The following is a 15,521-nucleotide window of genomic DNA, read 5'->3' on the forward strand; positions in this document are numbered from 1 at the left end:
TGTTTCGGACATCTACTGCTGGGGTCTGCGCTTAAGTGTGTTTTGCATACCACAGTGAGACTCCTTAAAGAAACTAATTTTCCTTTGTGAGTGCTTATCAATAAAAGATACCGTCTAGGTTAGGGATAGGAGCACAAAAGCAAACAACCTAACTTTGATTTCCACAGAGGAATGCTACTCCAATGAAACTTCACAGTAGAAGTAGTTTTTGAATCAATACTGGTTTCCTTTTTGATGAGTCAATAATCATTGAACACCTAGAGTATTCTTTTTCTTTCATTAGAGAAGTAACACATTATTTTATTTAACTCTGTTCATGTACAATTTAATTCCAGAGCAGAAAAACGAGCACAAAATTAATGTGACAGACAATTGCAGATGCAATATCTGAGGTGATTCAATGAAGTAAAATTATATTAACAAAACCTGCCTCTAGTAAGCAATCCACCATTTTCCATGAAAAGAGTAAGGCAGAGCTGTCAATGCCATCTACAGTGTCTTATATCCAAGGTAAAATAAAGTCAATGGGGACTGTCATGGCCACCTCTACTCACTGAGCTCTCCAACCACAAAATCTGAATGATGTTATGTTTTATTATTCTGCAATAACTCTGATTTCTTCTTCATGGAGTACTATTAAATTTAAGATGTTTAAAATCCATATCTGCTACTAAGGTTAAAAGCCAACAATGAAGGCAGAAGTTCCCCTCATGGTTTCCAAGGACTGGAAATCTACATGATGAGTTAAGTTGGTTCTATAACCAGCTTCTTCCATGTATTTCTTGAGAAGCTGTAAGTCTTGACAAAGCAGAGGTGCATTCTCACAGTGGTGCCACACCTACTAATAACTACGTTGAGAAGACATGCTGATTCAATGGTAAGGAAAGAATGAACACAAATGGCCACACTAGTACCTATCTCTCCTAGCCTTAGAAAGGTCGGGAGGTAAGCATCCTAACTTGAGAGGTGGAGAAGTTATCAGAAATACTGATAATTTTACATGGCACAATGGAGATTGAAGCCCAACTCTGGTTTTTTGTTTTTTGTTTGTTTGCTGGTTTGCTTGTGTTTTCCTTCTTTTTAAAATTAAATTATTTTATTTACATTCCAAAAGTTGCCTCCCTTCCTGGTCCCCCATCCTAACTTCTTCACCCCATTCTCCATCCTCCCCCATGCCCTCTCTGCCGCTGCGACAGTGCTCCCCCACCAACCAACACACCCTCACCAGCATCCCTCTTCCCTGGGGCATCAAGTTTCCACAGGACTAAGGGAATCCTCTCCCACTGAGGCCATATAAGGGAGTCCTCTACTGCACATGTGCTTGGGCCCATGAACCTGCCCATGTATAAAGGCCAACTCTGAAATGACAAACGGCCAACATTGCATTAACTTCTAAGATATCAAGTGAGATCAATTTTCCTTTTAAGTCTCCACATGATCTCATTTAGTTGTATAGTTTGGGTCAAATATTTACCTATTTTAAAGGCTCCTTTTTATTGTTCCATCATTGTCAGTGTTCCAGAATAACATAATAGCACTATATATATATATATATATATATATATATATATATATATATATACACACACTGTAACACTGCTAAATTTTATTAATTTATCAAACAGTCAGTGAAGAATTGCTATGTTCTAGATACTCTTAGGCTGTGAGGATGTATACATGAACAAAGAATGACCCCCTGAATATCTACAAATAATTATACCATGTGAAATTTTATATTAGAAATGTTACAATCTAAGCATAGAATATACAGGAAATGTAGGACACTATGAAAACACAAAACCTATTAATAATAAAAAGAGCAGAAGAAACCCAGCTCAAAGAGACTGAAAAAATATATATATATATATATTTGGTCTTTTGAAGCAGGATTTCTCTGTGTAGCCCTGGCTGTCCTGGAACTCACTCTGTAGACCAGGCTGGCCTGGAACTCAGTAATCCATCTGCCTCTGTCTCCCAAGTGCTGGGATTAAAGGTGTGCACCACCACTGCCCGTGAAAATATTTTCAATTAAGTCATACATGAAAATTTCCCTAACCTCAAAAAAGGAGATCCCTATCAAGGTATAAGAAGAAAACAGAACACCAAATAGACTGGACTAGAAAAAAAAAAAAATCCCATGGACCCTGATCTAGCCCAGCCAGCCAAGACAGCAGGAAAAAAGGTTGCAGAGAGCTGGCCCTGATGAGTGTGGAATTGCTGACATAACCCCTCATATGCCATGTGGTGGAGTGGGGTGAAGGAGAGCTGCTCTCCCCTACGCCACCCATCATAACACTTCAGGCAGAAGAGCTGGCCCTGCCCCTTGCTGGCTCACAAGAGTGCTCCCTGTACCTTGCCTGGGCAGCATAGCAGAGTTGAACCTGGTGGCATGGAGGTGGGTGAGCAGGCCCTTAAGGGGATGAGAGTTAGAAAGTGCCAGCTATGACACTAGATGAGCTAGCAAGGGCAGAGCTGGAGAGCTTGCCCTGGTGTTGTGGGTATGGAACAGTTGGTGGGCTGGCCAGCTCAGCTACCACCCAGACCCAGATCCAGATCCAGGGCTTTGAGTTGGCCCACCCTAACATCTAGCCCATCACTGAACTGCTGGAGCATATGAAGGTGCTGAGCCTGCACATCCAAAGGGATCTCCATAACACGGGGCAACAAGAGGCTATCCAAGGAGTCCTGTTGAAGATCCAGTATTGATAATGTTGCAGAAGCCAGACGCCTTGAACCAGACTGACAACTCCTTGCAATGAACATTTGTAAGTAAAGATGTGTGGACAAAAATGTATACTGTGTGACAAACTGTGACACACTACAGCTTCCGCAACAAGATGGTTTTTCCTTTTGGGGGGAGGTTGTAAGAGTGAAGGGCAGATATGGGGGGACAGGGAGATGAGTGGGATTGAGATACATGACGTAAAATTCACAAAACAGGAATAAAAAGTTAAAAAAGAAAAGAAAAAAGAAAACCCTTATGGTACATAATAATCAAAACATTAAATGTACAGAACAAAGAAAAGATATTATAAGCACAGGGAAAAAAGACAAAGTAACACATAAAGGCAGAACCATTAGAACAGCACTTCTCAAACTGTGGTCTAACATCAGAAAATACGGATATTTACCTTACAATTCATAAAACTAGTAAATTACAATTATAAAGCAGCAACAAAGATAATGGTATGGTTAGGTTCCACAACATGAGGAACATTAGGAATGTTGAGAACCACTACATTAGAGGAAAACTTGACTTCTCAAAGGAGACTCTTAAAAATCAGAAGGACCTGAACAGATATTCTATAAGCTATGAAAGATCACAGATACCAGCCCAGACTATTATACTCAGAAAATGCATTAATTGCAATCAGTGGGTTTAACCACTAACCAAGAAGCTATCTGCAGCTGATACTTGAAGGCAAAAGGAAACTGAGTTTTCTCCAATGGCACCTATCAATTGCACTTCAGGGCAGGCCCCACACCCAGGAATAGTTTCCTAACACAAAATGAATTCAATGGTATTTTTGTGGACATCATTTCACTTGGCTTTCCTTAAGCGTTCACTTTATTTGTTTTTATTATTATTACTATTATTATTATTATTTTGATTTCCATTTTGTGGAAGTTTTTGCATTTCTTGGTGTGTGTGTGTGTTTGTGTGTGTGTGGTGTGTCCATTTTTGTTTCTTGAAACACTGAGAGAAAAATAACAAGATGTTGGGTGGGGGGGTTAGAAGGATATGGGGAGAATTGGAGGAGAGAAAAATTATAATCAAAATGTATTGCATGAAAATTTTTTCAATTAAAAAAGAATGAAAAATTTAACATTTATAATGAATGAAGGCATGTGACACTGAAAATGTCAGAGACATTAGACTCTCTATAAAATTTTTATAATATACATTTGTTTTAATGAAAGAATTGGAACTGGAGAGATGGCTCAGTAGGTAAGAATGCTTGAGTACAAGTATGAGAACTTGAGTTTGAATTCCAGGGAACCCATAAACAAACAGGTATGCAGCACACAAGCACATACATACTCACTTATGACCCCAGTGCTTTGAGGGGTAGAGAAAGGAGAACTTTTTCTTGCTGGTGGCCAGTCTGAAAGAGCCTGCCTCCAAGGCAGAGACTAAGGAGAATGGGTCTACTGATGACCATCTCTACATATCTATGACCTCTATACATGTACAAACAGACAAAAGCACACAAATATCATACATACACATATTCTCTCTGTGTATGTGTGTCTATCTGTGCACCACTTCTCTCTCAGAATCAAGGAAAGAAAATGAAAGCTTTTTTTAAAAAAAGAACCAAAATGCAAGCACTAAGGCTGACACAAGAGAAACACCAAGTTCAAAGCCAATTTGGACTACTCAGTAACCCTGAGCCAAGCACTGGGATATCTAGTAAGACCTGCCTGGTTTCAAAAATAAACAAGCAGAATCATCTCCAGAAGCGAGTGTCACTTTATAAAACTTGAAAGCTATATTATCTATAAAGATGCATCTTAAAAACTATTAAATTTAAAAAAGATACCTGTAACATAATTTAAGAAGTGCTAGACACTCATTATTATTGACTCTGCAGGCCATGTGATCCCTACTACATGCAGCTACTTCGATTATGAAATGTGTAAACATGTATAAGCATATAAAAAAATGGTTACATATACAATAATAACACTTAAAAGTAGCCAATCTATAGGCCACAGCTAGCTTGTAACTACAAAACAAGATAATAGGGAAGATATTACCCAAAATGTAACATTAAAAGGATAAAAATGAAAATAGAAAGATACTTTAAGAGGAGTGAAAAAGATAGTATGAACCTGTATGTGAAATCAGTTCATGGCCCCACACCTCTGGCCTCCTGTGCAAATGGGCAGCCTGTACCCTGTTTCTACTTACCCCAGAGCTTTTCACCAACCTTTAAACAAGATCATGAAGCTACCACATAGCATTTCACAAGATAAACTATCACTTGGCTTCTACTTCCAACGATAGCACCCAAAGAAGTGCTAAGATCTGCAGTGATGCCATCTGCTACCGGATGGATTTTCACACAGCCTCCATGGTCACTGAGAAATGAAATTATTTCCCAGACAATCTACTCTTCCTTCATAGCAATATGAAATATTCCATTCCAGGAGCAATAAAGGAGGCTGCAATAACCTTCCCCATACCACCAGCAGAATGATCAGCAGTCGATTGACTCAGGAAGTGAACAGTAAGTCAGACTGGCAAAGCCAATGCCAGACCTCCATCTTTAACTGAGTGCCCATAACCAACCCCAGGATATCAGCTGATAGGCATATAGGGATATAGCTCAGCCATACCCCTGTCTACCCCACAAACTAGGCATCTAAAAGAATGAACAGAAGTAACATTGAATTCTTTCATATCCAGAGAGCAAATACCAAAAAAAGATATCAAGATTACCTACTCTTTGCCCTCTAAGCCACAGGCAAGTGTTTCTAATCTCTATTACTATATCCCTTGTTCCAAGTAGAAAAAGAAACTACCATCAGCCAACACAAGATGGAAAGAAAGCATCCAGTGATTTGACAATATGCTTAGAGCTCTCTGGAAATGTAGTTTAAAGATAGAGGACCATACAGGGTACATCCCTGGAGGAATAGAACTCAGTAAATAAAATATAAATAAAACAAGTTAGATATTAGTACTTGCTATTCATAAACAGGACCAGTTCAGATATTGTCTGTTTTCCTGGAGTGCTTTAAAATACTGCCAGCCTAAAAGCAGGCTGTCATGTAATAAATGTGTTTGCTTTGGTGGAGACATTCTTTAGATTCTCTGAATTGGAGTTATAAGGCTGATATTAAAAATCAAATCTGTTCTATTTGTACTTTCTAATTCTGACTGAACTTGTAACTCTGGACATGTAATGAAAAAAATCAAACCCATGTCCGGAGACAAAATGATATAATTTGTACTTCTTGGATAATCACTAGTCTATCTTTGTTCTGTGAAACCAGTATAAATAAAGAAGCAACCTGACTGCTAGTCAAACAGAGCTGCAAGATTTCCCTGACCATAGCAACTGACTCACTTCTCTCTCTTTGACTCCTTATCTCCTCTAGAGAGACTATATCAATGGTCAGGGCGGGCCCCAAACAGAAAGAGGTCAACACTGAATATATTCACTAAAAGGCTGAAATGATAAAAGATAGAAAAAACAATGGCAAAGCTAAAAATAACATTGCAGAAATATATCTGAATATTACTGAGTTACAACACAAAAATCAACAAAATGCAGTTTAAAGACAAATTGTCAAACGAAGGCAACAAACTTCAGGACAGAAGTTGTAGCTTGCCACTTGACCATGTGCCTATTATACATAAATCCCTTAATTAGATACAAAGCAATTTCCCTACCCCACCCCCACTCACACACATACACACAGGGGAGGAAGGGAGGGAGAAAGAGAAATATGTGTGCACACTGTGTGTGTCATATACTGCTTTTATTTATAAATATTTTTATTACGTATTTTCCTCAATTATTTTCCAATGCTATCCCAAAAGTCCCCCATACTCTCCCCCCCACTCCCCTACCCACCCATTCCCACTTTTTGGCCCTGGGGTTCCCCTGTACTGAGGCATATAAAGTTTGCGTGTCCAATGGGCCTCTCTTTCCAGCGATGGCCTACTAGGCCATCTTTTGATACATATGCAGCTAGAGTCAAGAGCTCTGGGGTACTGGTTAGTTCATAATGTACCACCTATAGGGTTGCAGAACCCGTTAGATCCTTGGATACTTTCTCTAGCTCCTCCATTGGGGGCCCTGTGATCCATCCAATAGCTGACTGTGAGCATCCACTTCTGTGTTTGCTAGGCCCCGGGCTAGTCTCACAAGAGACAGCTATATCAGGGTCCTCTCAGCACAATCTTGCTAGTGTATGCAATACTGTCATCATTTGGAGGCTAATTATGGGATGGATCCCTGTATATGGCAGTCTCTAGATGGTCCATCCTTTTGTCTCAGCTCCAAACTTTGTCTGCTTTTTAAAAAAAATGGTACACTGTTCTGCTTTCTTTTCTATGGTGATAAAACCCTGACCAAAAGCAACTTAAGGGCGGAAAAGGTTCATTTGGCTCATATTTCCAGATCATAGTCCATCAGATAGGGAGGTTAGGACAGGAGCTCAAGGGAAGAACCTGAAGTCAGGCTAGCTTATGAGTACATGCATTACCTAGTAATAGCAAAGTCACTCACAGACAAGGCAGTACAGCACAAACTAGAGAGGAATGCTGCTTGTTGACTCAACCACAGACCCATGTTTAGCTGGCTTTCTTAAATAACCCAGAACAACCTGCCCAGGGAATGGTTCAGCCCACAGTAGTCTGGTACTCCTATCAAAGCAATCCCAATTCTGATCTGATCACTAGCAGTTACTGAAAAATGAATTAAAGCTATGATAAGTTGTCACTATACAACTATCAAAATCATTGAAAAAAAAACAAAAAACAACAGTGACATTACCAAATTCAACCAAAGCCACAAATTGGATCATTCATTCATTGTGAGGAATAATCTAAAATGGTATAGGCACTCAGAAATAGTTTCTCAATATTTCTAGAAAGCTAAACATGAAATTAATATATGGCCCAGAAAAGGCAATCCTAAGAAAAGACCTTATATTCACATATTCTCTCTCTCTTCCCCGTCTGTCTCTGTGTGTGTGTCTCTCTCTCTCCGTTTCTCTCTGTCTCTTTCTCTCTGTCTCTGTGTGTGTGTGTGTGCCTATGCATGTGCATGTGCCCGTGCATTCACACGGTAATTTTATCTGATCTCTGGAATCAGCTCAGATGCCCATCACTGAGTGGATGTTTAAACAAGCGATTGCACACACGTAACAAAGAATACACTCTTAGTCACTGTTCAATTGCTGTGAAAAAACACCGTGACCAAGGCAACTCTTACAAAAGAAATAATTTAATTGAGGCTGGTTTACAGTTTCAAAGTGTTAGTCCATGATCATCAAGGCAGGAAGCAGAATGACAAGCAAACAGGCATGAAGCTGAGAGCTTACATCCTCATCTACAGAGAGGCAGAGAGGCGAGCAGACAGGCAAAGAGATTACCACTAGGCCTGGTGTAAGCTTTTGAAACATAAAAGTCCACCCCCAATAACACACCTCCTCCGGGACCACACTGACTCCAATAAGGCCACATATCCAAGCAATTTCACTACCTGGGCACTAAGCATTGAAACAGATGAGCCTAGGAGAGACATTCTCATTCAAACAATCACAATTACTAAAAGATTTTTTTAAAAACAAATTATTGGAAACATACAACATGATAAGATGCAGGGAATTATGCTGTCTAAAAAGGGGCAACATCCCCAATTTACCGCCAAAACCAGATTAGTGCTCTATAACCACTACACATAGATAAATCAGTTTTATTCAATAAAGTTCATTTAATAGTCTATGTAAGGACATAAAGCAGGTAACAGCAGTAAGCCAGATATAATGGCATACATCTGAAATCCTAGTACTCCGTAGGATGAGGGGAGTGAAATCCAAGTTTGAGGCCTGTCTGAGCTAGATAGCAAGATGCTGTCTCAAGTAAAAACAGAATAAAACGTAATGGTAACTGCTTCTGAAAGGTGAGACTGGTGGGATACAGAGAGGAAAAGCAGAAAGATGCACTAATACTTCCTTTACTTTTCTTTGATCTTTAGTAATGAGAGTTGTAATAAAAACTACCTCAACATGGTGAAGAATGGTATGTGTGTGTGTGTGTGTGTGTGTTTCTTAAACCACACCTCTAAGTAATCAATATAAAGAAAGCTCATAACAGGTATTAGAGAACATTAAGAATTTATGTACACAGTTAGTATGAATATGATAGAACTCTATGGTGGTGACTGAATATACTAAGGAAAAAGCATGGCATAAAATAAAGTTAAGCATTTAAATCAAGAAGTTATAAAAAAAAAAATACTGGCTCCAAGCTTTAAAAAAGTCAAGGACAGAAAATATAAGGATATTATATTTGGTAGATATTTGGTAGAAAAGAATATCACTGAACAAAGAAAAGGTTGTTTTATTTTTGAAGAATAATAAAGTAATTTACTGCAAGTAATATCAATTCAATCTTAGAGACTTCTATGGTGGAAAGAGAAAACCAATTTCCACAAGTTATCCTCTAACCTCCATATGCATACTATGGTACATATACAAATGCACAGATATACACATGCAAACATACATACATATTAGGAGGGAATCTATTCCCCAATGTCTCAGACAGTAATTTTAAACAATTATTTAATTAAAATTTAACAATAACCTCAAATCACGAGCTGAACAGATTAAAATATAAGATCAAATAATTTGTTTCTCCAAGAAACTTAAGTTACTTATAGAGAGAGATCTATAAACTTAATGGCTATAAATCAACTTACAAAGCAAATGGAAGCTGAAAACAAGCTGGTGTAGCTATTCTGGTACATGGTAAGTCTTCAAACCAAAATTAGTCAGATTTCAAGAAGGCCAGTACATATATTTTAAAAATACACTTTATTAAGAAGAAATAACAATTTTAAACATATATGCTCAGAACATTAGAGTTCCTGATTTCATATAACAAACACTAATGAGCATAAATAGTCAGATTCTGAAACATTAATAACGGGTGAGTTTATTACCCTACTCTCACATTTACAAAGATAATCCAAAGTATACATCAACAACGACAACAACAACAAACTTCAAAATTCAATTACAACGTAAGTCAGTAAGTCTTTAAACATGCCTATAGAATATAACAGCCAAGTCACATCTTTCTCTGTTGAGACATCCTGCCTCATGGATTGGACATCTACCAGATTCTGGACCTCGCAGCCATTGCTGGACTACATAGGCTATATCTCATAAGCCAAATTTATAAATCCCCTTTTAAAATACATATATTCATTGTATCCATCCTGTTCCTTTAGAGAACCCTGACTGATACAAAGAGGTAACAAAGTAGAATGAAACAGAAAGATAAAATATGATCAAGTTTGTTTTACAAGAATAGTAAGAAAACCATAACCTAATTTTGCTAATAAACTAGGATATTTACAAATCTCAATAAAATGCATGTAAACCAAAATTAAGAACAACAACTAAAAAGATACTATACCATGACCAAGATGGTTTCATCCCAGGGGTGTAAAATAGGATCAATATAGACAAATCAATAAATGCACCATATAAAACAGACTTAATGCCAAAAACCACATGACAGCTTCAGTATACTAAGAAGAGACATTTGACAAACTTAAACATCCCTTCATGATGAAAGCTTTGGGAAAATTATACCTACTGGAAACATATCTCAACATAAAAGAAACGTAGAGCCAATATTATCTATACTAGAGTGGAAAAACATCATGTCCTCTAAAATCTGGACCAAGAAAATGGTACATCTTTTTTCCACTCTTACCAATGTAGAACTCAAAATCTTAGTTATATCAATACAAGCATGAAATGAAATGGACCCAAATTAAGAAAATGTCAAATTATTCTTACTTCATGATTATATGATTCTATATTTAAAGGATCAAAAGACTTAAGCAAAACCTCTCAGAGCCAATGAGCACTTGCAGTATATTAGGATACAAAAATCAACATAGGAAAGCCATTACCCTTTCTATACCACAATAACAGACTTGTAGAGGAAGAAATTAGAGGAAAATAAAGTCACAATAGCTTCAAAACAGAATACTTGGGAATATATTTTTTTATTTTATTTGTTTTTTGAAACAGGGTTCTTTTTGTATAGCCCTGGATATCCCGGAACTTGGTCTGTAGACCAGGCTGGCCTCAAAGTCAGAGACCTGCCTGCCTCTACCTCTCAAGTGCTAGGATTAAAGGCATGGCCCGCTACCACCCAGGTAGGAATAAAACTTTTAAAAGAAGTGAAAGATCACAAGGATTATCCTGAAAACTAAAATTTAAAACTGGGTGTCAGATGGCTCCTATCTGCTAATCCTAGCCCTTGGGTAGCTAAGGGAGGACAATCAGAAGCTTAACCTGTGCTATGAGACAGTGTCTCCAAAAATTAAATATATACATTTTAACAGAAAAATAAATTTGAAGAAGAGAAGGTAAAAAGACATCCCATGTACATGAAATGGCAAAATTCATATTGTAAAAGTAGCTATATTACTGAAAATGATATGTAATAAATAAAACACATTTCACACGAAAGTCTCAATTACATTCTGAAGAATATATTTTAAAAACATACAAAATTTCACAGGAAAGCAAAAGCGACCCAAAATAGGCAAATAAATTTGTTATAGTTTACTTTCTATTGTCAGGACAAAACCATCTTGGGAAGGAAAGAGTCTATTTCATTTTAAAGTGTACTTACTGTCCATCATTAAAGGAATCAGGGCAGGAACCTGAACACAGGAACTGGAGCAGAGACCATTGTAGGAATGACTACTGCTTACTGGCTTGCTCCCCATTGCTTGCTTGGTCTCCATAATCCAGATCACCCGACATGAGCTAGCACTTCAATTATTAATCAAGAAAATGCCTCACAGACTTGCCTACACATAACAATCTGATATGGGCATTTTCTCAATTGATCTTCCCTCTCCCTAAGTAACTCTCGTGTATATTAAGTTGATTAAAAACTAACCAGCACACAATCTTAGAATGAAGATGGTCTGTGGAGAGAAAGAGATACAGAGAGACAGAATGTCATAAACTAGAAAGGAACGCATAAAAGGATAAGAAATGATCTGAAGGGAGGCATCAGAGCAGGTAAAGAAGATAGCTGAAAAGACAAAGACAGGACAGGAACACAGAAAGGGGTCACTGGAGGGAGGGAATCAGTAAGAAGTGGATTAGTGGGTCAGGGGAGGAAAAGGAGCATGAATAAGAAGAAGGTATAATGACATACATACAAATATGAAAATGCAAACATAAATCATATTCATGTGGCGACAAATAAATTATAAAATGTTAAGTATGAATTAATGAATGCTACTTTTTACAGTATGAGGGAAGGAAGAAATGGGTAACCACTAAACACTATATCTAGTGCTACTTTGTTCTCTAGCACTCTGGAAAACACTGTAGTTAATATCTTCTAGAAGACAGAATAAATTCACTCATACTCTCTTCTGAGTCATTGAGACACATTGAAAAAGAGTAAGCCGGGCGTGGCGGCATACGCCTTTAATCCCAGCACTTGGGAGGCAGAGGCAGGTAAATTTCGAGTTCGAGGCCAGCCTGGTCTACAAAGTGAGTTCCAGGACAGCCAGGGCTACAGAGAAACCCTGTCTCGAAAAACCAAAAAAAAAAAATAAATAAATAAATAAAATAAAATAAAAAAGTAAACATTTATTGGCACACTTAAGATCTGTTTTCAAGGAGCATGGGAATTAAGATTTAAGTTATACATCAAGTTGTTTTCCTTTTCCATTTTATTCATGCTTTTAAGAGAAAAGTATCCTAGATAGTTTTTTTAATTAGATATTTTCTTTATTTACATTTCAAATGCTATCCCAAAAGTTTCCTATACCGTGCCCCCACCCCACCCCCACTTCCCTACCCACCCATTCCCATTCTTTTGGCCCTGGCATTCCCCTGTACTGGGGCATATAAAGTTTGCAAGACCAAGGGGCCTCTCTTTCCAGTGATGGCTGACTAGGCCATCTTTTGATACATATGCAGCTAGAGTCAAGAGCTCCGGGGTACTGGTCAGTTCATAATGTTGTTCCACCTATAGGGTTGCAGAAGTTCAAATGTTGATATCTATCTATTCATATCTACTGGCTATATATTATAATAAAACATGAAGCCTAAAAAACAATACAGTACCAAATAAATGTGGTACACACTCACAGACATATATACATTTACATAACAAAAGGCACACCTGAGGTTCTCAAGCCTATTAAAGAATTACTTATTTTCAGAACAAGCTCACCCCTGAGGGGAAAAATACATTAAATTCATTTAGTTTACTCTTATATGACAAAAATCCTTATTTAAAAGAATAGACTAAGAAACCTTGTATTGTATGTTTTACAGATTATTGATGAAAATGAAAGTAATTCCAGTGCTTCTTCCATGCTATGAAATTTCACATGGCACATACATAAAAACATAGACATATATGTGTGTTAAATGCTACCAGGGTTAAAACTTACGAATCAACATGCAGAACCCTCTGGCCACTCCTTGAACATGCAGCTGCAATGATGGATTCAGGCAGACCTACAAAAACACACACCTATATCATTTAGAATGTAGATAGATAGATAGATAGATATGTATTTTATAGAAAATGTTTAATTCATACTATTGCAGCAATTTTAAATAAAAGTATTTTCAATAAAATTTATAATTTTCAAAATTACAAATCTTATATTAATGATAGATATTTCCTAATCATGCAAAACTAAAACTGAGTTGGTTTAGGTAGAAGAGATACTTTTTAATAAGATAAGTCTTTGGAGTCTTTTCATCTGTAAATTATCATAAATGGACAACTGTTTGAAAAGGGAGGGGCTTTGTTATTCAGGAACCAAGTTAGCACACAAGCTAATCTGATCTTCCCAAAGGCACTGAGAGATAAGAATCTGTACTTGTGAAACAACAAAGACACTGATGGTAACTTACTCCTGAAAAGCTCCAGAGTTGACATTTAAACTCAGATCTAACTCCAAAGCCACAAAGCCTCTAAGTGAGAACGAAATACATTTTTTTAAGTTAAAAGTTATGTTACTGAACTATCTTGTTTGTTGGTCACTATAGCAGATTGGGAAAAATATATTATTCCTTTGGAATCAAATGTAATCATATCATAAAGTTGATTATCTTAAAATGAAATATAATTTACTACTAATAATATAAATAAAAAATTTAAATTACCTAAGTCAATTGTTATACTAAAGACCAAGTTTTCTGCAACATTAATAAAATGTCTTGTTATACGGTCAAGACTGCCACAATTTTCATCATTGGATTTATCACTTTAGAAGAGGTCAATTGGTCCTATATTATCAGTCATACAGATAAAGCATATTTTCAAAGTTTAGTATACGCCTGTAGAACCACCCCCACCCTCACCATGATAAATCATGGCTGTTTGGCATTTTTACCTAGTAAAATAGATAAGCACCTTTCTTTGATGAGCAAAAAAAAGAACTTTCTTTTAAAGCACTCACCAAAAATCAAAGATTTAAAACAAACCAAAAAAAAAAAGAGCAGTTAACTTCCTTATGTACAAATGAAGCAGAGAGCTGGGGCTAAAGGGGCCTGCTGCCAAGTCTGAGAACCGGAGTTTGACCTCCAGAACCCAGACTGTAGACCAAAAGAAAATCAATTCCACAAAGCTATCCTCTGCCTCCCTCCATATACCCAGCAAGTACACACACACACACACATACACACACACAAGTGGATTTTAAAAGCAGTTTTAAAGTAATACACACATGGAAGCAGTTGATATAATCAGTCTTCAGCTAAAAACCACATTAAACACAAGCACCAACCACCTTCATAAAGAACTATTTTTCTAGTGTTGAATATTTTGTGGGTATATAATGTCTGGTTCAAAAAAAGAAGTTGTGACCAAATGTACAGAATATAACCATTACATAACAATTATAGGAATCATGCCATCCTAAAGTTTTAACCTTACCTTTGAATATAACCAGAAAAAGAATGAATTTTTTTCTTAGAATAGAGAGAAATGGAAGTTTCAAATAAGTACGCAATCTATATTCTTCTCTTAAAACTATTCTTCTAATGTTTCTTACAACGATCTGAACTTTTTGCTATACCTAAATAACTTTCCTTGCTAAAGAAATGTAATCAATATATTTTAAAAGTTGATAAGCAAAGAAATATTACAAAATAGAATGTTTAAAAGTAGTTTTCTATATAATAATGATAGTATTAAAATGGTAATGTAGTCAGTTTTATACTTAGTACCATGTTTATACTTATAATCTCATTTATTTATCAGTGTCATCATGGACAATACTATCTAAGGGACACATCAAGCCAAGGAAATACAAAGGAATTTCACCTACTTCAAATAACAGCAGTTGTTCACTACCTCCAACTTGACCTAAGCTGGAGAATAGGCTAGAAGGATAATATAGGTAATGCAATGAAATGAGGATCATCATGATCACTGAGACCTAGACTGGATTCACTGGTTCACTTACAGTGCAACTTCAGACAAGTCAGAATTACTGTGCTTCTTTTTCCTCCTATCAGTGACAATATTCATAGGATTATTTACTTATTAGCAAGACTACCAGTGTTGGGAATATTCTTCTTTTAATTATTTCTTTGAGATTATGATAACTAAATCATTTCCCACTTCCCTTTCCTCCCTCTACAAACACCCCTTCACTGCACTCTTTCAATGCACTTATTTTCATTAATTGATACTATACACACACACACACACACGTGTGTGTGTATATATATATATATATATATATACATATATATGTGTGTAT

General features: G+C 36.8%; 1 protein-coding gene across 1 annotated transcript in view; it reads right to left on the bottom strand.

Annotated features, from left to right (window-relative positions):
• Chm (CHM Rab escort protein) overlaps positions 1-15,521 on the bottom strand; it is a 136,281-nt gene that overhangs the window by 97,033 nt on the left and 23,727 nt on the right. The window contains exon 2 of the mRNA XM_021153427.2: positions 13,194-13,260. Within this exon, the coding sequence (XP_021009086.1) occupies positions 13,194-13,260 (67 nt within the window). The remainder of the gene's footprint in view (positions 1-13,193; positions 13,261-15,521) is intronic.

This window comes from Mus caroli, chromosome X (assembly GCF_900094665.2).
Source record: "Mus caroli chromosome X, CAROLI_EIJ_v1.1, whole genome shotgun sequence".
Lineage (NCBI taxonomy): Eukaryota > Metazoa > Chordata > Mammalia > Rodentia > Muridae > Mus > Mus caroli.